Here is a 21,802-nt window from a genome sequence, read left to right on the forward strand (position 1 = left end):
AAATATTCCGTCATGTATGTAAAATCTCATGTTTAAAAGCACTTGGGGATCCGAGATTCCTTTATTAGGTAAATGTGACGACTCTTGAAGAGCATATATCTATATAAGTACATAAAATGTACGTAACCCATATCTGTCATTCGCGTATCAGGCATCATTTGTAATCTATGCGAATACGCCAATATCAAAGTGATTTATTCTCAAGACCCGCTATTTCTCTTTGAGAAAAATTTTGTCACTTCCAACCTTACATAATCACTGAGCGTCTTACTAAGGACTTCACCTCAGTACAAACTTTACTTTAGCGCGCATCCTTGCATTTATGTAGCTACCTAGTACTAAGTGGTAGCAGATACAACTTGGAAGATATCACCAATTTTGCGATCAAATTTATTCTTCTAGATACTTCACTATCGTAATCCTATCTCATTTTTGTCACTCCTTTACCATTTCTACGACATCTCGCACCATTCGCGAGTTATTTACGATCATACACGACCCTTTACACCTACAACTTCCGATTGCCAATAAACACCAGCCGACTTTTCGACCCACTCCCATGCTTGCGACGCGGTCGCACACGTAGCCAAGATGCCTGTCGTCAAAGGAGGAGTGTGGACCAACATCGAAGATGAAATTTTGAAGGTTTCCGTTTCCAAGTATGGTCTTAATCAATGGGCGCGTGTTTCATCGTTGCTGCCACGCAAGACTCCAAAACAGTGCAAGGCGCGATGGAACGAATGGCTTGATCCAAGCATTAAGAAGATCGAATGGAGTAAAGAAGAGGACGAGAAGCTATTGCATCTAGCTAAATTGATGCCCACGCAATGGCGAACTATCGCTCCTATCGTTGGCCGTACCGCGAATCAGTGCTTAGAACGCTACCAGAAACTCCTTGACGAGGCTGAACAACGAGAATCATCTGGCCTAGGCCTCACCGGACCCGAAGGCGGCGAAACCCAAGCACCCACAGCCGATGATGTACGACGACTCCGACCGGGAGAAGTTGACCCAGATCCGGAGAGCAAGCCTGCGAAGCCTGATACAATCGATCTCGATGAAGACGAGAAGGAAATGCTGAGCGAGGCGCGTGCTCGTTTGGCGAACACTCAAGGAAAAAAGGCTAAGCGAAAGGCTCGAGAACGCCAACAAGAGGAGTCCCGCCGACTTGCAGCCTTGCAGAAACGGCGAGAACTGAAGACTGCTGGCATCAACATTAAGGTTGTCACGCGCAAGAAGGGACAAATGGACTACAATGCCGACATTCCATTCGAGAAGGCACCCGCCCAAGGGTTCTACGATACCACAGAGGAGATGACTCGAAACGAAAAGCAGCGAGCTGCGTTCGACCCCCGCAAACAACAGCTAGCAAGCAAGAGAAAAGGGGACGAAAATGACGAATCTGATCGAAAGAGACGGAAGAATGATAAGGATGCCCCTTCTGCCTCGATGCAGGCTGCCTTGAAAGCTGGGCAAATGCAAAAGGTCCGAGAGGCTGAGCAGAGCAGCAAGAGAAGAGCTCTCGTCCTGCCGACTCCCCAAGTAAGCGATGGCGAGCTTGAGGATATCGTCAAGATGGGCATGATGGGCGAGCGGGCAAATCTGCTTGCTCAGACTAGCGAGAATGATGCTACTAGAGGACTTGTCAATACGTACTCTACTCTTAACTCGCAAACCCCTATCCGTACTCCTATGGCACCCCCTCAGCAGGATCGAATTGCGAACGAGATAAAGAACATTCGAGCATTGACCGAGAATCAGTCTGTACTATTGGGGGGTGAAAACGCTGATCTTCAAGAAGGTACTGGCTCTACGGGATTCGAAGGAGCTACCCCTCGAAAGCAAGTCATGTCAACCCCTAATCCTCTAGCTACTCCTCTCCGAGCTGGTATGAATGGCGCCGGTACCACTCCCCGAAGGCCCGGAGAGACCCCTCTTCGTACTCCCCGAGACAGCTTTGCCCTTAATTCAGGAGAAGAGGAGATGTCTATGGTTGGAGGTACAGCTAAGGATATGCGACTCCGGGAGTTGTCAGTGAAGCACCAGCTCAAGCAAGGCCTCGCTTCCTTACCAAAGCCAAAAGAAACAGAATGGGAACTTGAGATCCCCGAAGATCAGCAAGAAGTCATGGATGTAGATGAGACAGAGGAAGATGCCGAAGTACGGGACCGACGAGAGCGAGCTATCAGAGAAGCCGAAGAACGACTGGAGCGAAGGCGACGCACACAAGTCATGCAGAAAGAGCTTCCTCGACCGAAATCTGTCAACCTGGAAGCCCTTGTCCAACAAGCATCTGCAATTTCAGACCCCATTGAAGCGCAGATTGCTAAAGAAGCCGCCTTGCTTATTGCAAATGATGCCGTAAAATTCCCCATCTCGGGCTCAAAACCCAGTGTTGGTCCTGTCCGTCTACAACAAATCGACGACGTTTCGCTGGATGAAGCGCGCTTGCAAGTTCTTATGGAGGTCAAGGGAAAGGCCCAGCTGGAAGAAATCCAAGAAAGCTGGGAACGAGAAGGTAGCAACGCGCTCCTTTTAGGTTTGGGCTGCTATGAAGATGACGACGAAGAACATGTGGCAGCTATGAATGCAGCTCTTGACGTAAGTTTTAATCACATTCCCTACTTATCTCGTAAACCTCACTAACACTTATCCATATAGTCAGTACAAGAGTCCACCATGGCGACTGCGGAAAAGTGCTCGAAGCTTGAGAAGAAATTGACACTCCATCTAGGAGGTTACCAGCAACGAGCTAAGACATTGCGGTCGAAGATGGGCGAGGCACATGAGGCGCTTCAAAAGGCCAATTTCGCCCTAAGCGCATTCAAGACACTAGCAGTATCGGAGGAGATCGCGGCCAAGAGCCGATTGGAGGCTCTCAGAGAAGAGGTCGGCCATATCACACGCCGAGAGCGCGAGGCTCAGGAGGCGTACCGTCAAACTAAAGAGGAACTCGACGCCTTCACAAACGGTATTAATGGGTTTCATTGATTTCACGACTGCCAAATTGAAGGATCATTCGAACACGGGCTTGTATTTACATTATTGGGCGGCCCGCCGCCCCCACTAACGGATCTAGAAAGAGTGGTATCAAGAGACGCAGGTACACGAAGCTGTATATTGACTTTGGTGAGCTGTAGAATAGGAAGGAAAAGCATTGGGTGCAAGGTTCCAGATTTGCATGTCTTCACGATCGACTCCAATGAGAGTAGTGAGGGAGACGAGGGGACTGGTTATCATAGTCATCAACAAAGAATGCTTGAACCATTGCATGCACTGTAGTCCAAAACGTCCGAGGCACGGTATCCTGCAATGAATAAGGGGGAGAAAATCAATAATAAGACTAAATCATCATTTGCTAATGTGCTCATACCCGTAACCTGAAATATGCGTGACCTGTGTACCGTCTCATTTTCTAACCAGCCTTTAACCATATTTTCTCATAACACCGTAAGTAAATAAGTAGAAACCTAGGATATACGTGCTCTTTATCCCGTGTCGTCATATTTTCCATCTCCATCACAATCCCTATTTCCTAGCCCCCAACCTCGGCAACTTAACCGGCACAATCATCAACGCGCTAACCGCCGCGAAACCCACCAGACACAAGAACGTAAGACGCACAGCAGACTCATAACTCGCAACGACCTGGTCCTTCAGCACCCCATCCGGCAGCGCAGCAACAGCCTGCACGCTCTCACGCACCCGCTCCACAAGCGCCGCTTTCCAAGCCACCGGATCGGCCTCGCTCGCGGGCGGGACGACGTACTCCATCAAGAAGCGGAGCAGCGCGTTCTGCAGCACGAGGGAAGAAAACGCGACGCCGAGGACGGAGCCGAGAGCGCGCCAGAGGACAAGGGTCGATGTTACGACGGCTTGTTCGCGGTGCTCGCTGGCGGCGAGGACGGCCATGAAGGTCCCTGGGAACTGGAAGCCTTGGCCGATGCTGGAGGGGACGAGGCACAGGAGGTATGCGAAGAGAGGCCACCCGCGACGCATGGAGGAGAGGAGCATGGTGCCGGAGAGGTAGAAGAGGGTGCCGAGGGTTAGAGGCCATTTTAATCTGCGGGTGTAGGAGATTAGGAATCCGGTGAGGGTGCCGGCGGCGCTGGCGGTGACGACGGGGACGACGAGGTATAGGCCGGAGGTTGTGGCGCTGGTTAGGAGGACGGCTTGGAAGAAGAGGGGCGTGTTGAAGAGGATTGCGTTGAGGAGGAAGGAGGCGATGAAGTTGGAGAAGATTATGTTGGCGCGGGGGGAGCTGTGCAGCAGGATTAGGGGCATGATTGGGCGCTCGTGTTTTGATTCTGCGTAGAGGCAGGCGGGGAAGCAGATGGTGAAGATGGCGAGGGAGGAGAGGACGAATGGATGGGTCCCTTGGCGGTATGTTAGTTTATTATATTCTGGTGAATTTGGTTGGGGAAGAGGGGAGAAACTTACAGGGCAGGACGTTGCCTCCGAGGTTCTATGAATGTTCTGTTAGCATATAGAATTATTACGATTGGTGGATATCTCTGAAGAAAACGTACCAAGCCTAATATCAAGAATGTAGTAGAAATAGTCAGGAGTATCGATCCCCTAAAATCAAACGCCTTCATAGCCTCCTTGAACGTCTGGTGCTTATTCTGCAGGCCAAGGTCCCCAGGGATACCGAGAGAAGCTATTATGAAGCAGAGGACGATGGGAAAGACCTGGATGCCAAATTCCCAACGCCAGCCGAGACTGTCTGCCATCAGACCGCCTAGAGCCGCGCCTAAAGCTGAGGCAAGTCCGTAGACAATGTTTACATAGCTTTGGTATGAGCCACGACGTCTTTTTATGCTAGTTAGCGAATTTTATCCACCGCGGAAAAATAGCTTGATCTAGATAACTTACTCGATAGGCACCAAATCGCTAATTATGATACTCCCCATACCCAACACGCCTCCAGCACCAAGTCCGCAGGCGGCTCTGGCGAGGATGAAACTCGTCATGCTCTGCGCCAGCGCGCACCATAGTGTCGCAAGCGCGAATATGACCGTCATAGCGAGGTACGGCGGCTTGCGGCCTACAGTATCAGACAGTCGGCCAATGACAGGCTGAAACGCCGTGCTGGTGAGTAGAAACGCGGTCGATAGCCAACTAGCGCTATTAGAGCTATGGAAGTAGCTTGTGATGACCGGGTGAGACGATGCCATGATGGTGCCTGTTTTATATTAGAAATAAAATCTTGAGACATCGGACAATTTAAGGATATAATTCTTTAAACGCGTTTTGCCTTCATTTGAGAGGAAGATAAGTGAACATAGTAAAATCCTTACCGTCAAAGCATGCTATGAAATGCGTAAGCATAATGCTTAAAAACACAATCCAAAACCGTCGTCTATCCGTGTCGATGAGAAATGAAGGTTGAGATTTATCGTGCTCGACGCGTGCTGCCTCGAGATCGTCCTCTAAGCTCCCATCCGACGACGGCGAATCGAGTAGTTCTCTATGGATCTGGTGATGCACATTGAGTATAGGTCTGGGGGATATCGATACCATGCTCCGGTTAGTCGACGCCCGCCGTGCCGAACTTCGCGATCGTCGACGCCCCCTAAGCAACGCCGATTCGAAGGATTCTGGGGCGAGCCCCGACCCAGTAGACGTGTAACTGCGCGCGATCAACAGGTCCGCCTCGTTCGGGTCCAGGTCGTCGCCTGAGCTCCCGTAGTCATCGTCCACGTTACCCGTCCGAGGAATCGTGATTGGACCGGGTTCCTGGGTATACCTAGTCCTCGAGTCCCCCAAAAGCGTCGTCCACTCAGACGCAGGCTCGGAGTCGTGCCCGTACGATCGGGCGTTGCCGTCGCCATTCCTCTTAGGTGTCATGATGTGTGCGAGATCGCCAAGAGATCTCTCAGAATCCTTTAGGCCTAGTAAGCTGTCTCAAGCTTCACTAGCTTCGCCGGGCTCGTATGGGATCCCAAGATCCAATGACCACTAACCCAGCGCAACTATCGAGGTTCAATATAGATATATAAGTGGTGGTTTTGCCTCGGAGGAAAAAAGGGAAAAAAAGAAAAGAAAAAAACGACGGGTTTCTCGGGAGGTAAGACAGGTGACAGAGCAGTGACAGTCAATTAATAGCGAAGTTGTCGGACAAAGGATTTGGGCAAGTCGGTGAGACGAAAAAAAGGAAAAGAGCTCATCAGTGGCACCTGCATGGGACTGGAATAGGGATGTTATACTACACGATAGGCGCCCGCTAGCAAACCAACCGTGGTTCTACGGCTTGTTAATGTATGGCGATCCCGAATTATGCGGGGGGCCGCTTAGCGCCGAGGATCGGTAAGTAAGGTGTGCCTCATGATCCGTTGGAGTACGCCGGTATAGGGGACATACCTGGATATACAGGACCCTTTGTGCCCTAGTTAGTTCTAGTCTGAGCCTCACCATCAACCCCCAGGGCTGTATGGGGATACCGGCAACCTAGCCGGGTAGGTGAGGTGATGAGATCGAGCACTAAAAAGTGGCGGTGCTTGTGGTCTTTTGACAGGCCTCATACCGCGCGACAGGCGGTTTCAATCCTTCCCGAGGCAGCCTATATTTTTTTCTTTGATTTTTCTTGAATAAACGAGAATGAAAACTGCGCATGTGGCGCAAGTTATTGTTATACTTACTACTATGCCGTAGAATGAGAATGCCTCATGCTAGGAAGCGTTGGTTAAGTCGATCAGCCGCATACAAAGCGCTAAGATAGATCTTACCAAAATGCACATAAATGTGGATAACACCAAAATCAATCCATGATGCTACAGCGTACATGTAAAAACAATGCCTCCCATACGAAAACACCTCTGTTGCTATGATGAGATGCTGTGGTCACCATGATACCCGATACCTATGTCCCTTCTACTATAGTATGAACATAGCCTCTCCCAACTCCAGGATATCCCAGTCTATTATGTGATAAAGACATTAAACGCTAGCATCCTTAGACTTTGCCTGGGAAGCGCCGCATAACACACCAGCGCCAGTTATTCCGCCATCATGACAGGGACTCAATACAACCCTGACCGGGGCGTCTTCGCCAAATTCGGCCTTAATGATAGCATCGAGAAACTTTTGGCAATCTGCCAAATAATCTTGAAAATGAACGATGCAACCACCCGTGTAACCAACAATCAGGTTCAGCTTAGACCGTTGTTCCAGCTTGGTGTGGCCGTTCGTAGTATCTTGAGATGATTCTCGTAGAGGGATATCCCCTGCGCACATGAGCAGTCCGATAACAGCCGCGGCAACGATCCCCGCTGCTCTGACTTCAATGGCCTTGGATATATTATATAAAACCAACGCAATTTCCTCCGTCCATTGAAAAGGATCCGTAGTCGAGGACGGAAATTCGGCCTCGAGCTTCTCTAACAATGCAACGGCGTTCGGTGGTCGGAAATGGCTGAGAAATGTGGTCGTGAGGCCGAATCGTGTTAAGAGTCGTGGGGGTAATGTGTGTATCGGGATATTCATGTGATGCTCAAGGTAATCTAATAACATTAGGCGTCCAAGCTCGCCTAGGTATCGTCCCGATGTCATATATTCGAGGGGTTGAAAGCCGGGTGCTTCGCCTTCGGAATCGAGTCTCGTATCCCACTGGCTGACCAAGCCAAACTTCCGCAAAGGTGGCGCAGTTCCATTGATACTCCACTCGGTATTCACCGCGATCTTCATGTCATCGGTTGAATCTCCGTTCAAGACCTTGACTTTTCCGAGTTGCTTATCTTTATGGAGAGTGCTTCTCTTCAGGGGTATTGTCGCATTGCTTCCGGTGCCACAGATCAGTCCCATTGCTGCTTTATGGGTGCTGTCCTCCTTAGATTGATATATGAAGGATACCAATGTCGCAACCGCATCATTCAAGATCGCCGCGACTTTAATGGGAGGTAAGTCCGGGGTCTTGGACTTCTCGTACCCATTAATTAAGTGAGTTCCCAGATGCAGTCGTGATGTGATAGTGAACCCCTTTCCCATAGCCATCAGCGTCGCATCGGATAGAGTATCCTGTACCATCGGAAAACTGAATGTAACCCCCATAGGAAGTTCGATATCGCGAGGTAGATTGAACTCCTCACATCCCTCGCGCACGACTTCTGCAATACAGCTCCCTATCCACTTGAACAGTGAATCGGCATTTTCGTTTTTGAGAACATCTAGGATTGGCCATGACTTCTCGAGTAATCGACGGATATTAGAGGATGATTCCGAATGCGAGTTCTTTAGGCTACCATTGACGCCATTACAGAAACCATTCACGCCAATCTCATTCCCTAATAACTCGATAAAGCCGACTCTCAAATTAGTACCACCGCTGCTAGGTATTAGTGAAAACTACACAAGTAATTATTCCAATTGATTAGGCGCGTACATATCAATGGCTAAATATCTTTAATATGAGTTAGCATGTTAAGATCCGACTTGGAACTTCAAAGCGAAATGGTTTGAAGTAATGACAATGAGGAATTCTAGAATAACATACCTCCCCTTTTCTCTCCCGGCCGTAGGCCGTAATATCGACTCAGATATCGGAGTTGGGAGAAACTGGTTCAATGAGTCGGCGGATAAATGGTGAAAAGATCGGCATAATTCATGCGCAAGCGCGTGTGCCTTTTCCTCATCAATGGAAAGAGGCGTAAGAAAATGGTCGATATCGCTCTTCATTGCTGCGTTTGATACGTTCGTCGTATATTCTTTATATCCTACCTGAGCAGGTCGTCGAGAAATATGAATGCGAATTATAGAATTATATGTTCAATAGCTTAAGGACCGGATGATGACGTCGGTATCATGTCTACAATAAGACGTATGTAGAAATCGGAATGTCGTGCTAAAATCGAATAGGCAAGGTACCTCAGTTAATGGTATGTAATATGTATTATGTAAAGCGCCGAAGATGAAGAAGAATATGAAGAATATTTATTATCGTAAAGGTGGTCGTAGTCAGTCACAGTCGCAATCGAAATCGCACAGGTGACTTGGGAAAAACGAATCGTCGTGATCGAGTAGATACAGCAAATACAGCACACTGCCTCTTAGGAGATAGACATGCGTATAGGTATATATGTATTATATGTTCGGTGGTTTCAAGAATTCGATTCATAGATGGAAATGGATCAATAGTAAGAGTCAGAGCGAACTGCCGAATCAGCGGCTCTAGATTTCTAGAAACGTTACAGTTGCAGGGATCTCCATTGGGTACCGGGGTAGGTACATAGGTGGGTAGTTCCGTAGGCACGGAAGGGATGAAGGATGTTGGTAATGTTGGCAAGAACTTAGGTATAGTCGAAGTATATATATTTAGCTGAAGCAATAATATCGAAACGTCAGGTAGTTGCCCCCTAAGACATCACGAAATAAGTAAGAGATTGGTAACGTTGAACCATATTTAACCAAGGTTTGGAGGCTAGATGTCAAGATTTCAAGTCTCATGCCCACTGAGGAACTCGTAATCATTTCTTGGTCCTATCCGTCAGTACAATCGAATCATTGAATGCAGTACCTATGTACAGTACTCTAGTAGGTACCTAGGCCCTAATCCGTACTTCGTATCGCGTATCTTCAGCCACATTGCGCCCCACGATTCTAGATACAATCAGGCATGTACCCCAAGTACCTCCTTGTTTCTTAAAGCCTACGGCGCCTGACTCGGTCGATTTACAGTGGTCACACCATTCCTGTACACGTTAGCGTATGCGCTGACCATGCACTGAGCAAGCTTCGCAGGTAGGCAGGTACGGGGGCTACATACATGAGCTCCAGTGCCGGCAGGAGGCTCATCCAGGGAAAGGGGACCCTCGTTCAAACGGTTCCAATCTAGGCTAATCCCGTGCCTAACGTTGATCACGATCGACTCTTCAATGTTTGCATCACTAATCACTATTGTACCATACCACCACCACCACCACCACCGCCATACTTCGTGCACCAACTCCATTCACTTGGTTCTATTGCTTTTGAATACTTCTTTGTTTTTTTGTACATATTATATCTATGTGTTGTTGCAATCGTTGATAGTTCTCGCATTATCATCACAAGCTTGATTTATCAATCAAACGACCAACATGGCTGCTAAGATCAGTCTTCCCATCACGGAGGAGAAACGGCCGGTTCAATGCCGCGCTCGACGTCGATGCCGACCATTTCTTCTGCTTACCCTCATCGCGACAGTCCTCTACGCAGCATGTAATCTCCGAGTCGTATCGTCGTATGCCGTTCTTTTCGTTCCAGAGACAGCCCAGTCGCGTCTATCTCCGACAACCGACCGACCTATATCGGTAGACCGAGAGCTTGTTCCGCTCGAAGCACACATCATGAGCAAATGTCCCGACGCTAAGGATTGTCTCAAGGACCTTGTTCTTCCCTCCATGATGCGCGTGTTCGACAAAGTCAACTTTACTTTATCGTACATCGGAGCGCCGACGGAAAATGACGGTGTAGACTGCAAACATGGTCCTGGAGAATGCATGGGGAATATCATTGAATTATGCGCGCATCATCTATACCCGGATCCCAAGATCTACCTCGGCTTCACCATGTGCTTGACAAAAGAATACAAACTGATTCCGCAACGGGAGCTAGTCGAGGACTGCGCCCTGGAACATGCTATTGACTTTGAGAAATTGAACGAATGCGCTACTAAGGATAACGGGGCATATGGTGTAGAATTGCTCAGACAAAGCGTAGCAAGGAGTTCCAGCGTACGTTTCACCGAGCCTTCTCAAAATGAAAACCTAAAAAACGAGATTTCTAACTAATTGTCTAGGCGGGAGTTACAAAGAGCTGCACAGTCCGACTAAACGAGGAAGTATATTGCATTAGAGATGGCGGAGAGTGGTCAGATTGCAATCACGGGCCGGCCGTGAACGACCTTGTTATTGAGATTGAGAAGCTCTACCAGCGCTCTTAAGTGGTTCGAATATTTCCATCCATAAATCCGATGCCTCGCCCAGCGTGTAACTTAGCGAAACACTATCCATACCAGTTTCACTATCCCCTTGCATGGATTCGAGCTGTTCGATGATGCTGTCTAGCCCAATCGCCTTCCCAACTGATTGGGTAGCAGTCGCCTCTAGCATGACGTGTACAACGTGGATATGGAAATGGTAGTACGTTGGATGGTAATGGCAGAACAGCTTCAGCTGATCTGTGTCGATCTGAGGATATGTCTTGACCGTGGCGTCTATGAGTTTGGCCTTCATGTGTCTAAGCCACGGAATGTGTTTCTTTTTGAGGTCTCGCAGGCTCCAGATATCGCGTCTTTCGACTATACCCAGTAAATACAATGCTTCGATTGTTTTTCGGTCCCAGTGGAGGTTTGGTAGCATTAGGAAACCTTCGTCCCCGTCTCTCCCCAACGGCGTTCTGTATATGACATCTTCTGTTTCTTTGCGCCCTTCGATAATATTGAAAACCCAGTTCAATCTTCCTTCCTCTCGATTTACTTGCATGTACGGCCGCACCTTGTCACGATAGATCTCTGGCGTCTCCGTGACAACGCGGAAGCCTTGTCTGCTGTGCTTCTTAATGTGCTTGTCTGTGCAAGGACAGATCATGGATATCTTGAAGTCGGCGAATTTGTCATTCTCGTTGTCCTCGAGAATCGGACCACCTGACGCAAGTGACCAAGAATATATATCATTATTTCCCAAATTCGTTATACTTCGTAGATTAGAAGGCAAGGCGGAGAGGTACTCTTCTGCGTCGGGGAAAGGGGCGCGTTCCAATATGAGGAGGGCGGGTTGTGAGTCGACTTGTCCATATAGTGTAATTTCCCGTCCGGCAGCGCCTTTTTGAATACTATTAGCTTTTATATTCCATGATTTGTTCATGTAACGGCATCAATAGATGTTGTCTTGCGTGTCAGGTGTTATTTTAGAGACTAGTATCGAAGACCTTGATCAAGATTATCTCATACCTTGATTCAATATACGTTCAAAGTGAAATTTAGGAACTAGCGCCTCAGCGCGACGTTTGTATTCTTCTGGGGTCATGTTCGACAGCAGTTGTAAATTCTAAGTCAATAATGTCTACGCATAGAAGTCTGGAAAATGTTAAAATAGAATGACCCTGGCAGGCTGGGCATTAGATTGTTCCTGCCGTGTTTCTTATCGGAGCTACCCCTCAGTCGATATGAACGGGTAGGTGCAGAAAGAAAATGGGTCGGGTCCAGCCCCGCGGGCCGTGCCTCCCCTAAAACAGGCAACCCTTCGGATCCGAGAGGTACGTATTCCACCAACTTCCATCCATACATCATTAATTTGAGTCTCACTATACCTACTAACTTAAGCATATATAAAAAGTCATCGAGATAGCCTACCGGTCGATATATCCGAATGAATATGGGACGCCAGCTCAGCTACTTTACACCCCTAACCTACTATCAATCCTAGGTTGGACCGGATACTACCGCGGTGGTATAGTAGCATGGGTATAAGAGACCTAAGCTACGTAGTCATTTATTTACTTCCAGCCACTCGGAACTTGCCTTGAATCAAGAACAAGTTTGAAGTCACCCTCGAGGGACAGAACACTAATCAAGAAATAAGTGTTCAGAAAACCATGATGTAACGCTACTCTGTTGTCCAGCACGCAACTGACCTCACGTTACATGAGGCTACGAGACTAAGCCTTAAACACTATTAATATCCGGTCCAAGAAATATAAAGCTTAAGTCCCGTAGCCCTAGCAATTTCGGACATGAAAAATATGACCTGTGCGCTCTTTTCTTGCTTCTTTAACTATATACCAGGTACTTGGTTTGGTTTTTTACCTTGACGTACTAGGTACCTAGGTCGATACCTACCAGAGTGGTGTAGCCACTGGGCAAATTCATATCCACCTAGGTATGTAACTTCAGAGGTTCGGACTGGGTATTGGTATGTAGGTATCGTTACAATAGGAAATAGGTTGACGCGCATGCTAGTGACGAGGTACAGCCCACCGTGATGAAACAGCTCGGCGGCATGTCGCTTGGTCGTCGGATCATGTTGAGATGATTTCGGCCCGGACACGTGTATTTGTGAATATCAACAAGGGTCTTTCTCTAAAAGCCCGAATATCAATGGCATATGCTAAATGTGTTTCAAGTTTTAACTATCTAGGCAATTATTTTACATTCTTTGTTAATAGTAAGGCATTCGGTGTCTAGGTGCTTATTCTCTTCAATGGCTTCACATGCTGCTCCATTATAACAGTCGGCCCGTTCTCGGTTTTCGCAGTCTTCCTGGCAGAATGGTACGTGTCTAAGGAAAAGATGGACTTGCTATAGATAAAAATTAGTGAAATCATATCATACGTTGATAAGTACATATAGCTCTATCTAACTTTACATAATACCTTGAAAGATTCATACGATGACAAGGAATGAAACATGATTCAACCTAAGGTATGGAGGATATTTCACAATATTGACATGTTAGTGAAATTTCAATGATAAATAAATCAGTTTATTCGTTTCATTATTTTCCCATTTAATGAAAAAAAATGTGTAATAAGGATTGTAGGCATTGATATTAGTATCCTTTCCAATATTAACAACCCACCTGATACCAGATTAAGAGTTGATAAAACTTATCTTCGATCTACATTTTAGGTTAATGACTTCTAAGTGCTATGATCGAAGAAACATAGGTAATTAAGTTAATTTTATTTATGAAGACTGGTTGATTTGCGAAAATTTGAGTTATAGAAATACATATCTTTCGTATTTCATGGAAGTTGAGCTAGTATTATAGCTAGTTATCCACGGAAATGGATATCATCATATGGACCAAAGGAATGAGGATCACTCAAAAGCTCATGGCCAAGGAAATAGTGGTAAATCATCGATCTCGATGACGGTATTGATTGGTTACTCCGGTGCAGAAATGGCGCTTTACATTGTTGAAAGTGGCTTATTACCTACCTACCTAGGTACCTACCCAATCAATATTAAAAAGAAAATTAGGTTGAAAATTTACTATCATAAGTCCTTCCAAAACGCCTCTTACCTACTACTAGATAGGTAGGATAATAGCAATAAGGGGTAGTCCCTAGAATGATAGACGCAGCTCTCATCATAAGGGGTTCGACCTCGATCTTAGCACTCGCTTGGCAGAAACATAACCCAACGATTCCCGAACACCCTAAATGCTGCAGAACGTTTCTTCAGTGGCTGGACCTAGAATAATCGCAATTGATCACTGGGCTCCGATATAGTAAGTGTGGATGGCACTTAATGTTGTGGCACGTAGCATTGCATCCCGTTGTTGAGGTAGCAGACATGTCAGAACCATAATACCACAAGTACCAAGGCATTCATTGTGTCTAGACCTTAACCAATTACTATCCCTTAATTTCCATGTTGGCACGGAGTGCAAGGTTGAATGAAGTATCTTTCTAACTGGTCCAGTACGTATAACTATGCGGAGTCCAATTCCATGCTTCTAAATATTCATAGGTACGTAGGTGCAACTTCTAGGGCTTCGTAGGAGGAGTTGACAAGAAGCCCATGTGAAAGCATGAATAATCATAATACCACCCATTTCTTTCTTGTATCTGTACCGTATCTTCCTAACAGAACGCCTTGCTCACCTCCAGACACCCTCGGCTATTCAAACAAGTACCCATTTACACATATTGTCCTTTTGCCCAAACCTGATTCATTTATTGCCATCCAGGGGAATCATTTTGGTCAACCATTGATTAAAAAGTAAGCCACACAATCCAGTCCGTTTTGTAACACCTTTGAGAAAAAGTAAAAAAAAAACACGCCCGACGCCCACCCGGTATATACAACAGGACAAGGGAAATATACTGAGGTTATTGAGGTTATAAAGCTAATCCGGTGCCGTCTCCGGTCCATCTGTACAATGCAAGAAGCTCCCGGCGGCGTTGGTGTTGCTCACCGAGGTCTTCGGGCACGCGGCCGCGAACTTGAGCTAGAGCACTACGCATCACCTTACTAAAATTGCGCTGAGTAGAATGTTAGCAAAATTTCATGCAGTGACGTTGAGTATATATTTTACTTGCCTGGTACTCGGTGTTGAGCGTAACGACACATGCCTCGTGTGCACGGATAATCGTTTCACAGGCGCGGACGACGCTGGCCGAAGCTTCAAGTTGTAATTTATCGGCAATAAGTAGTAGTAGGAATGAGCCTTGCAAAAGATAGATCCCAAAAAAGAAAGGCATGAACTCAAGGCCGGGGTCGTACTCAAGGATGTTGCTGATGGCCTCAGCGGCAGACACGGCGTGACCTGTGGCTGTGATGAAGCCTTGTGATGAGATCCATAAGTCATTGTCGTCAAGGAGATTGATGGGGTCCCATTTTCCGGTGAGGAGGATGTGTAGTACATGCATGACATGCGTGCCATATGACATGACGATGCGGGTTTGAATATCGGATTCAGTCATGCGAGAAGAGCTCGTATGTACCGATCTCCCTGATGGTGAGCCGATCTGATCTAGCTCCGAAGGCATCTCCAGAGTTGCTGACTGCTCGTTTTTCTCCTCAGAAGAATTGAAATGTCTCTGTTCAAACTTCTTTAAACTTTGCTCATATGCTTCAAGGTGACGCACAATCTCGGCCTGCTGGTCGTCCCATTCCCTGGCCGAGCGGAACCCGATGCCGAACCGCGGGTGATTACGTGCGTGATGAAGATCGACAATCTCGCCCAAGATGGTCATTAAAGGTAAGAAGTAGCCGAAGATGCTGTGACCGGTGCACTCGAAGTGTGGGCCGCGTACTCGGTTACCATCAGTCCCTGATTGCTCTGATAAGGCTGGGTCGGTGGTATGAGAGTTGAAGTTCCCATTTTGCCATTCGGTATCATCCATAGGTTGGAGAAGGCCCTCACATTCAATATCTAGAAGGAACAAGGGCCGATTGTAGCACAGAGCTAGGTGACGGTCCACGATGTACGTAAGCCACCAAATACGTCGTCGTTCTTCCCGTTCCTCCTCGGTGACCGTTCCAGGGGCAACATTATTGCATAGTCCATCTTCGGTTTCTCCGTCGGCATCGACGTCGTTGCTATTGGTATTTTGGACCATCGAAGGCACGCTCGGTGGTAATTCTCGGCCAAGTTTCAATTCTCTTGCAAGGGACCACGCAGCATTCCACCATCGTAGGCTGGCACCTTTGTACTCGCTTGCGGAAACTACTGTGGCCAGATGAATATAAGTGACGACATCATCAAGCGTCCCTGCGGCACCAAAAGCTCCTGATTCTCCCGTCAAGTTTTCCATACTCATGGAGCCTGGGAGCGCAACGCCTAATCCCCCTAAGGCAACGCCATCTATAACCGGGCTGGAAACTGGCGAAGCTTCTCCAGACGGTGTGTGGATTAATGGCTTGAGCAAGCTGACAGTAAGTTCGAGGAGTTTTTGGCAGATCTTGCCTCTTGCGGATGGGACGCCAGTCAAAAACGGAGCATCGCTTGTCTGTGCGGCCACCCAGAGCATGCTTGCTAATAATGCTGGCTGGCATTGTCGAGGTTTACTCGGATGTAGAAATGATCGTTTTCGAAAGACGAAGCCAAGAACATAAGGTGACATAGGATGTGCGTGAGCGGAAGACGAGCTCGCGAAGTATAAATCGATCAAATCGCAAGCAAGAGAGACAGGAATGATATTCCCAAGATGAGGTATTAGCGGATTGAGAACTGGATATCTTAGCTGATGATGGTAGTTATTCTGTGGAATATGAGATTGGAATTGTGGGGGAGGTGAAGACATTGACATCCAACCACCTGGAGAGGTCGGCTCCCCACCAATTGGATATGCGCTGAGAGGGCTGGTACCTATTCGAAACGTTGGTTGAGCGTTTGCTGAGTAGTTGGTAGGACTCTGAGCCTGCAGCGCGTAGGGAATCTCAGGATAGTTTGAAGAGAGATTGCCCTGGTTGGAACCATACGCATTGTGTGTAGATCCACCCATCAAATGTCCCATTCCTTGCCTGTCGTATGGGTTCTGAACATTCCCGTACCCATTGAGATCTAACGATGTAGGGCTATCAAGCTGATCTCTTTCCATGGCTCCTGGATGACCTGTCAAATGCGGCTGATGAGCACTTAATTCTGCTAAGCTATCGAGGCTTCCTGTCCTTTGACTGCGCTGTATAGCATCTTCACTGATATCATTAAGCGCCTTGTCGCTAGAATTCGATTGTTCCGGCTTCACAGATGACGTGCTATCTGTTTGTTGCTCCGTAGATGGCTCGCTATCGTCGTTCTGATTTGGGGATTTGTGTCCGTTCTGGGTGGCTGCCGCAGCGGCGGCTTGGGCAGCAGCTTGTTGGGCGAGGTCCTTGCGGGAGGCTTTGCCTCGCTTCTTTCGTTCGCGAATATACTCACAGCCAAGCCCAAATTCTGATTCTATTAGTACCCTGATTCAGCCCTAAGATCTCTCAGTATAGATAATCACCAACCTATGCAATGAGCGCAAGGGTGCTGTCCATCACACTTGGTCCTGAGCTGGTTGCATTGGTCGCAAGCCCTGCTTATTCTTCTTCGAATAGGGCCGGCTGCTCCTGTGGCTCTTGTGCTTGGACCCCCGTATGGATGCTGACGATGCTTTGGCTGTGGTGCTCGGGCTAGATGTGGTGCGTGTACTCCTACGTGCTGCTGAAGGTGTTGCAGAGTATATTGCGATCCATGACCGAAGGCCTCTAGACCAGCGTGAAGGTGACCCCCAGGTACATGGGAATTGGAGAGTAATGTGTTAGAAGGCAGTGCATGGTACGGTGAAAACCGTTGGAGTGGGTTAGACAACATATTCGAGTAATCCGTGGCTGCGAACGTTACTCGATACGCCTTTGGTGAAAATAACAGTCTGTCGACGATCTCGTCTAACCTTGTGTATCATGAACGACGGGCAACTTCAAACGAGTGCAAGCAGTTGGGCGAAGCGCGAATATGTTTAAACTGCAGGAAGCCCGTCTTGTATCGGGAGGTGCGAGATGGCTAAAGCTATATGCTTGTCGAAGAGCGGTTGTATCTTGCAGCTCTTGGCGAAGCGTAGCCCTTCTAGACAGCGGCACTTGGACGGACCGAAAACCTTTTCACTGTGGGGACCTAGAGACATGAGTATGACAGTATAATCAACAGCATGAAGCAATCCAAAATAGGTAGTCAAAATGATCGCCACGGTAGTATAACAAACGGCACTCGTTTGCACAGCACGGATGGCAATGGCATGTGGCGGGGTTGGAGAGTAACAAGAGTAGCGAGTCGACAACGGGTCGAGAACAGGGGGTAGGGAGGGTGAAGGTGAACATACAAGATACGGGATACGGGCGTGTTCCACAGCAGCGCAGTGAATTTGAATCTCTGTAACTCTATACAAGGCCCCTAGCAATAGTAGTACTCTTAAGTAAGGGACCACCAGAAAATTCGGAAGGACGGTGGACCAAAGGAAGTATAGAAGAGGTCTGGTCTAACCAAGATAATCTTTCTTCAAGACTGGAGTGCAGTCCTGGACGAGGGCAAATAAAGTCTGCGTCCTTGGCATGCAGGTAAAGAAAGGTTCCTGCTTGCCTCTGTGGATTCAATTGGAGAATAGGCACACCTTCTCATCGGTGCAATATCGACAGGCGCAGGTAGATTGACGATGCAATATACAACGGCGGAACAGGTTCAAGCTAATAGAGCGACAAGATGGGGATGTGATATGTGACTTCTGGTCATTCTACATAGTAGTAGCAACCTTCCCCAGAGGAATTTCCCCTCGGGTTATTCTGCTATATGACCCGCTTTCTCACTCGAGCGAACGGCATGGGGCTGGCTGGGTTGTGGGAAAAGCATACAGGGGTTCATAATGGTATACAGGTGATGGTACCTCTCGCAGGAAAGACACGCAAATTCGGACGACTAGGTGACTAGGACCGACTAGTCTACAGGCTTGTAGATGGGAAAGGGTTCGAGTCAGGAATAACGACCGAGAATAAGACACACTAATTCAGTGAGGCCCACATCGGTGTGAATCCTTGAAATCAGACGACCTTTTTTTCTATATCTTCAAACGGGCTGACAGCACCAATATAGTAGGGTATATCGGTCAGTTCCAAGCTTGTCACGTATATCAGCTAGGTGAGTAGGCTAGGGTGTGTTGTTGGGTACAATACATAGTGACAAGATGTAGGTAGCGACATATTGCTGTGTTGCAGCCTCATCCTCATACAGCCCTCACGCTTGCAGAGGGGTTCCTCGCTTGTGGAAAGTAGACATAAAAAGTAGCTCGTTCCCCATCGTCTATTAGGGCCGTCTGCACTAGAGTATCGGAGGAGGGTGGAGGGGATGAAGCGCAAGTGGTAGCCAAGGGTGTGTCATGACTGGACTGTGCCATCCCTGATACCCCAGCTGCCCAGTTGGTACGATCCTTGGCAAGCATGGGGTCCCGCGAATTTCCCCAAGTCGGACGGAAAGCAGCTTCATATTCGGGTAGGGTGTCGCCGAAGAGTTCCTATCAATTTTTAGCATAGTCTCGCTAATAATTAGACAGGTACATCTTCTAATGCTCGATATTTTTATTTCTTTGGTTCCCTTTTTGTTCTTTCTCGCTTCACAGGTGCCGGTGGCCATGTCCATTGTGGCGGCGTCCAAAGCCGGCCGGTAAGTCAATTACCTAGGTAGGTATGTATGTTGCCCTGTACCTGTGCCTGCGATGATACCCTGCCAAAATTTCCATCTTTGCTAGGTTCATCGCCATCTTCTTGAGGTCATATCCTAGATCGCAGTGGCTTCGGAACAGACAGCAGTTTATAGTCTGTACGAGTTTTACTTAGGGCTTTCATCTTGTGTGTAAAATATCCGGAATTGTGGATCAAGATGATAACCTAACAGATCAATCGGTGGTTATGATATTTCCCCACGATCTCTCTAATTACGACAGAAGATCGTGCGGCGAAACGGTATGATAGACCTCGGTGTGTAAGTGTCTTAGAATATATAGTGGCCCACTATACACACATAGGGCCGTAATAAGTAGCTGGTGGCCAACCTTCAATACTGAATTAGGGGTCCATGGTAACATGGTAGTGATGCTTTAAGGTCCAGGGACCTCTGACCTCGTTGTTAGAATAATGTAGGGTTGCAGTGAAAGATATTCATTGCAGTTTATGCCGATCGTGTCTCGACGTAGCCGTTCGTTGATGAATGTTCCTAAAAGTGTCATGAGCTTAAGTTGAAAAGTACAAAATGGAATGGTGGCTGAAAAGTGTGGTAGGTTTTAGGTTGTCAGCTTGTTGGTCAACGCAAACAGTATTATAGAACCCAAATAAACTGTGGAAAGAGCGGCGGGGTCGTCACTGTAACAAATGAACTAAGCGATCTTTCCAGCACCTCCTTATTACATTAGGTACATAAACTCGCTAAAGAAGAAGTTTTATCAGGTACTACTAGGTAGCTTATCTCGTATCTTCTCACACTGTATTTTCGAATCTGATTCTTTGAAGTAAAAGTGAAACTTCATCCTCACATGATCTTTTCTTTTATTACTACGCAGCTACGGTTTCGTCAACCATTGTCAGATTGCCAGATTATCAGTGCCAGCTCATCTCCAACGGAGATCCCTACTCTTTAGTAATAGGAGTTATTGTACAGATCCATGATCTGTACAACTTCTTATTCAAGCCACCAAAGAACAAAAATCGCAAACGCCAGTGATACCCTGGAGCCAGGGACTTCCCGCAACCCAATTTTAATCTTCAGCACATTATTACAAGTGCATCGTCCAGGTTAGACTACAATTTCTTACTTTAACCCCATTATAATGAGTCCCTATCACTTGGGCAGTACGGGCCTGTTCCGTACATCATTCTTAGTCGACGAGCGTTATAGGCCGAAATAAAGACGAGTTTTTATGAAGGCAAGCTCGTTATATTGTGCCCTACGCCCAAGAAACAAAACACCTCTTCAATTTTCCCCAACATCAGCTAAGTCCGTTCTGTATTAGTCTTGTCTAACGCTATGCGTTAAACAACAAATAGCCCTGTCTCCCAAGACTTTTACAGTTCATTTTAATGAAGCTCCTGACCACTCCAGGAAGATACCACGCTGGAATGGTTTGCCAAGATGCGCTCCTAGGCGCAGATTGCAACATCGAGTACTTGACATGACCCCATTTTGATCTATCGAAACAGATGTCTATCGATGAGGTCTTAAGTTAAGGTTGCAGTCTACTTTGATAGATGCGCATGTCGTTGTGTCTTACATAAGTAACCTATTGGAACGAACGATGAAGACTCCGGTGCCGAATAGACCGCGGCTCACTGAGTACTCCTACCGGCACTTAAAATACTCGATGTCCCACGATCGAACATCCAGGTACCTCACCTGGTCGAGATACGATACCCCCTAATCTAAAGCTGGTTGGACAGGCGAGCATAGCACCAGAGCTTGTTTAATTATTCTACCAGTCTTCTCTACATAGTGGATGTGCTTGGCACGTCATAACTACTGCTTTCGCTTACCCATGCGGTGCAGCGCAGTGTACCATGCGTCCAGACTCTAGAGATGATAGAGACTCTCAGCTTATGCACAACCTAGGGAAGCACAGTACACCCTATGGGCAATAGATTTTACGTCTCTAGTCTTTCCTCGTAAGACTTTTTCGTCAACAATTTTGAATCAGGGCATGTTTCAAAGAGCACGTAACTGGACTATATCACGACTCAAAAAGCATCAAAATCAGCATTTAACGGCCAAGGCGTTTGACATGGTTTGGCGTATTCCGAGTCGCATCATGGCAGGTCGTCCTATTAGTACCTAGTGGTTGACTGGGTTGTCGAACCGGAACTCGGCCCACCCCTAAT

At 47.3% G+C, this 21,802-nt stretch overlaps 6 protein-coding genes across 6 annotated transcripts; 2 read left to right on the forward strand and 4 right to left on the reverse strand.

Moving 5' to 3' along the window:
• The first annotated feature begins 365 nt into the window (after nucleotides 1–365).
• GGS22DRAFT_12645 (pre-mRNA splicing factor component-domain-containing protein) lies at nucleotides 366–3,041 on the forward strand. The gene is made up of 2 exons (XM_047958352.1): nucleotides 366–2,601; nucleotides 2,662–3,041. The coding sequence occupies exons 1-2, from the start codon at nucleotides 592–594 to the stop codon at nucleotides 2,989–2,991; spliced, it is 2,340 nt and encodes a 779-aa protein (XP_047824204.1). The 5' UTR covers nucleotides 366–591; the 3' UTR covers nucleotides 2,992–3,041.
• Nucleotides 3,042–3,528: 487 nt separating this feature from the next.
• On the reverse strand, nucleotides 3,529–5,850 carry GGS22DRAFT_183718 (multidrug resistance protein fnx1; the record flags this gene model as incomplete). The annotated part of the gene is made up of 5 exons (XM_047964117.1): nucleotides 3,529–4,376; nucleotides 4,441–4,465; nucleotides 4,530–4,812; nucleotides 4,876–5,185; nucleotides 5,301–5,850. The coding sequence occupies 5 exons, from the start codon at nucleotides 5,848–5,850 to the stop codon at nucleotides 3,529–3,531; spliced, it is 2,016 nt and encodes a 671-aa protein (XP_047824205.1).
• A 724-nt stretch (nucleotides 5,851–6,574) lies between these two features.
• GGS22DRAFT_150711 (hexokinase-7) lies at nucleotides 6,575–9,406 on the reverse strand. Its single transcript, XM_047959360.1, has 4 exons — nucleotides 8,492–9,406; nucleotides 8,381–8,398; nucleotides 6,729–8,323; nucleotides 6,575–6,671 (listed from the first exon to the last, which is right to left on the reverse strand). The coding sequence occupies exons 1-3, from the start codon at nucleotides 8,671–8,673 to the stop codon at nucleotides 6,940–6,942; spliced, it is 1,584 nt and encodes a 527-aa protein (XP_047824206.1). The 5' UTR covers nucleotides 8,674–9,406; the 3' UTR covers nucleotides 6,575–6,671; nucleotides 6,729–6,939.
• A 19-nt stretch (nucleotides 9,407–9,425) lies between these two features.
• Nucleotides 9,426–10,825, forward strand: GGS22DRAFT_12692 (uncharacterized protein). The gene is made up of 2 exons (XM_047958365.1): nucleotides 9,426–9,608; nucleotides 9,673–10,825. The coding sequence occupies exon 2, from the start codon at nucleotides 10,074–10,076 to the stop codon at nucleotides 10,764–10,766; it is 693 nt and encodes a 230-aa protein (XP_047824207.1). The 5' UTR covers nucleotides 9,426–9,608; nucleotides 9,673–10,073; the 3' UTR covers nucleotides 10,767–10,825.
• GGS22DRAFT_12696 (scavenger mRNA decapping enzyme) lies at nucleotides 10,825–12,255 on the reverse strand. The gene is made up of 2 exons (XM_047958367.1): nucleotides 11,927–12,255; nucleotides 10,825–11,797 (listed from the first exon to the last, which is right to left on the reverse strand). The coding sequence occupies exons 1-2, from the start codon at nucleotides 12,000–12,002 to the stop codon at nucleotides 10,884–10,886; spliced, it is 990 nt and encodes a 329-aa protein (XP_047824208.1). The 5' UTR covers nucleotides 12,003–12,255; the 3' UTR covers nucleotides 10,825–10,883.
• A 2,507-nt stretch (nucleotides 12,256–14,762) lies between these two features.
• Nucleotides 14,763–17,928, reverse strand: GGS22DRAFT_12710 (transcriptional activator xlnR). The gene is made up of 3 exons (XM_047958371.1): nucleotides 17,420–17,928; nucleotides 15,022–17,360; nucleotides 14,763–14,964 (listed from the first exon to the last, which is right to left on the reverse strand). Exons 1-3 carry the CDS (start codon nucleotides 17,763–17,765, stop codon nucleotides 14,821–14,823), a joined length of 2,829 nt encoding a protein of 942 aa, XP_047824209.1. The 5' UTR covers nucleotides 17,766–17,928; the 3' UTR covers nucleotides 14,763–14,820.
• Nucleotides 17,929–21,802: the final 3,874 nt, after the last annotated feature.

This window comes from Annulohypoxylon maeteangense (genome assembly GCF_022496945.1).
Source record: "Annulohypoxylon maeteangense strain CBS 123835 unplaced genomic scaffold GGS22scaffold_1, whole genome shotgun sequence".
NCBI lineage: Eukaryota > Fungi > Ascomycota > Sordariomycetes > Xylariales > Hypoxylaceae > Annulohypoxylon > Annulohypoxylon maeteangense.

Bases quoted from the DNA above. Each gene is read 5' to 3' on its own strand.
- GGS22DRAFT_150711 (XM_047959360.1), bottom strand. From the start codon at position 8,673: ATGAAGAGCGATATCGACCATTTTCTTACGCCTCTTTCCATTGATGAG.
- GGS22DRAFT_12645 (XM_047958352.1), top strand. From the start codon at position 592: ATGCCTGTCGTCAAAGGAGGAGTGTGGACCAACATCGAAGATGAAATT. The intron at 2,602-2,661 runs GTAAGTTTTAAT...TTATCCATATAG, and splicing joins CTATGAATGCAGCTCTTGAC to TCAGTACAAGAGTCCACCAT.
- GGS22DRAFT_12696 (XM_047958367.1), bottom strand. From the start codon at position 12,002: ATGACCCCAGAAGAATACAAACGTCGCGCTGAGGCGCTAGTTCCTAAA. The intron at 11,798-11,926 runs GTATGAGATAAT...GTATTCAAAAAG, and splicing joins TGAACGTATATTGAATCAAG to GCGCTGCCGGACGGGAAATT.
- GGS22DRAFT_12710 (XM_047958371.1), bottom strand. From the start codon at position 17,765: ATGTTGTCTAACCCACTCCAACGGTTTTCACCGTACCATGCACTGCCT. The intron at 17,361-17,419 runs GTTGGTGATTAT...TAATAGAATCAG, and splicing joins CCCTTGCGCTCATTGCATAG to AATTTGGGCTTGGCTGTGAG. The intron at 14,965-15,021 runs GCAAGTAAAATA...CATTCTACTCAG, and splicing joins CGCTCAACACCGAGTACCAG to CGCAATTTTAGTAAGGTGAT.
- GGS22DRAFT_12692 (XM_047958365.1), top strand. From the start codon at position 10,074: ATGGCTGCTAAGATCAGTCTTCCCATCACGGAGGAGAAACGGCCGGTT.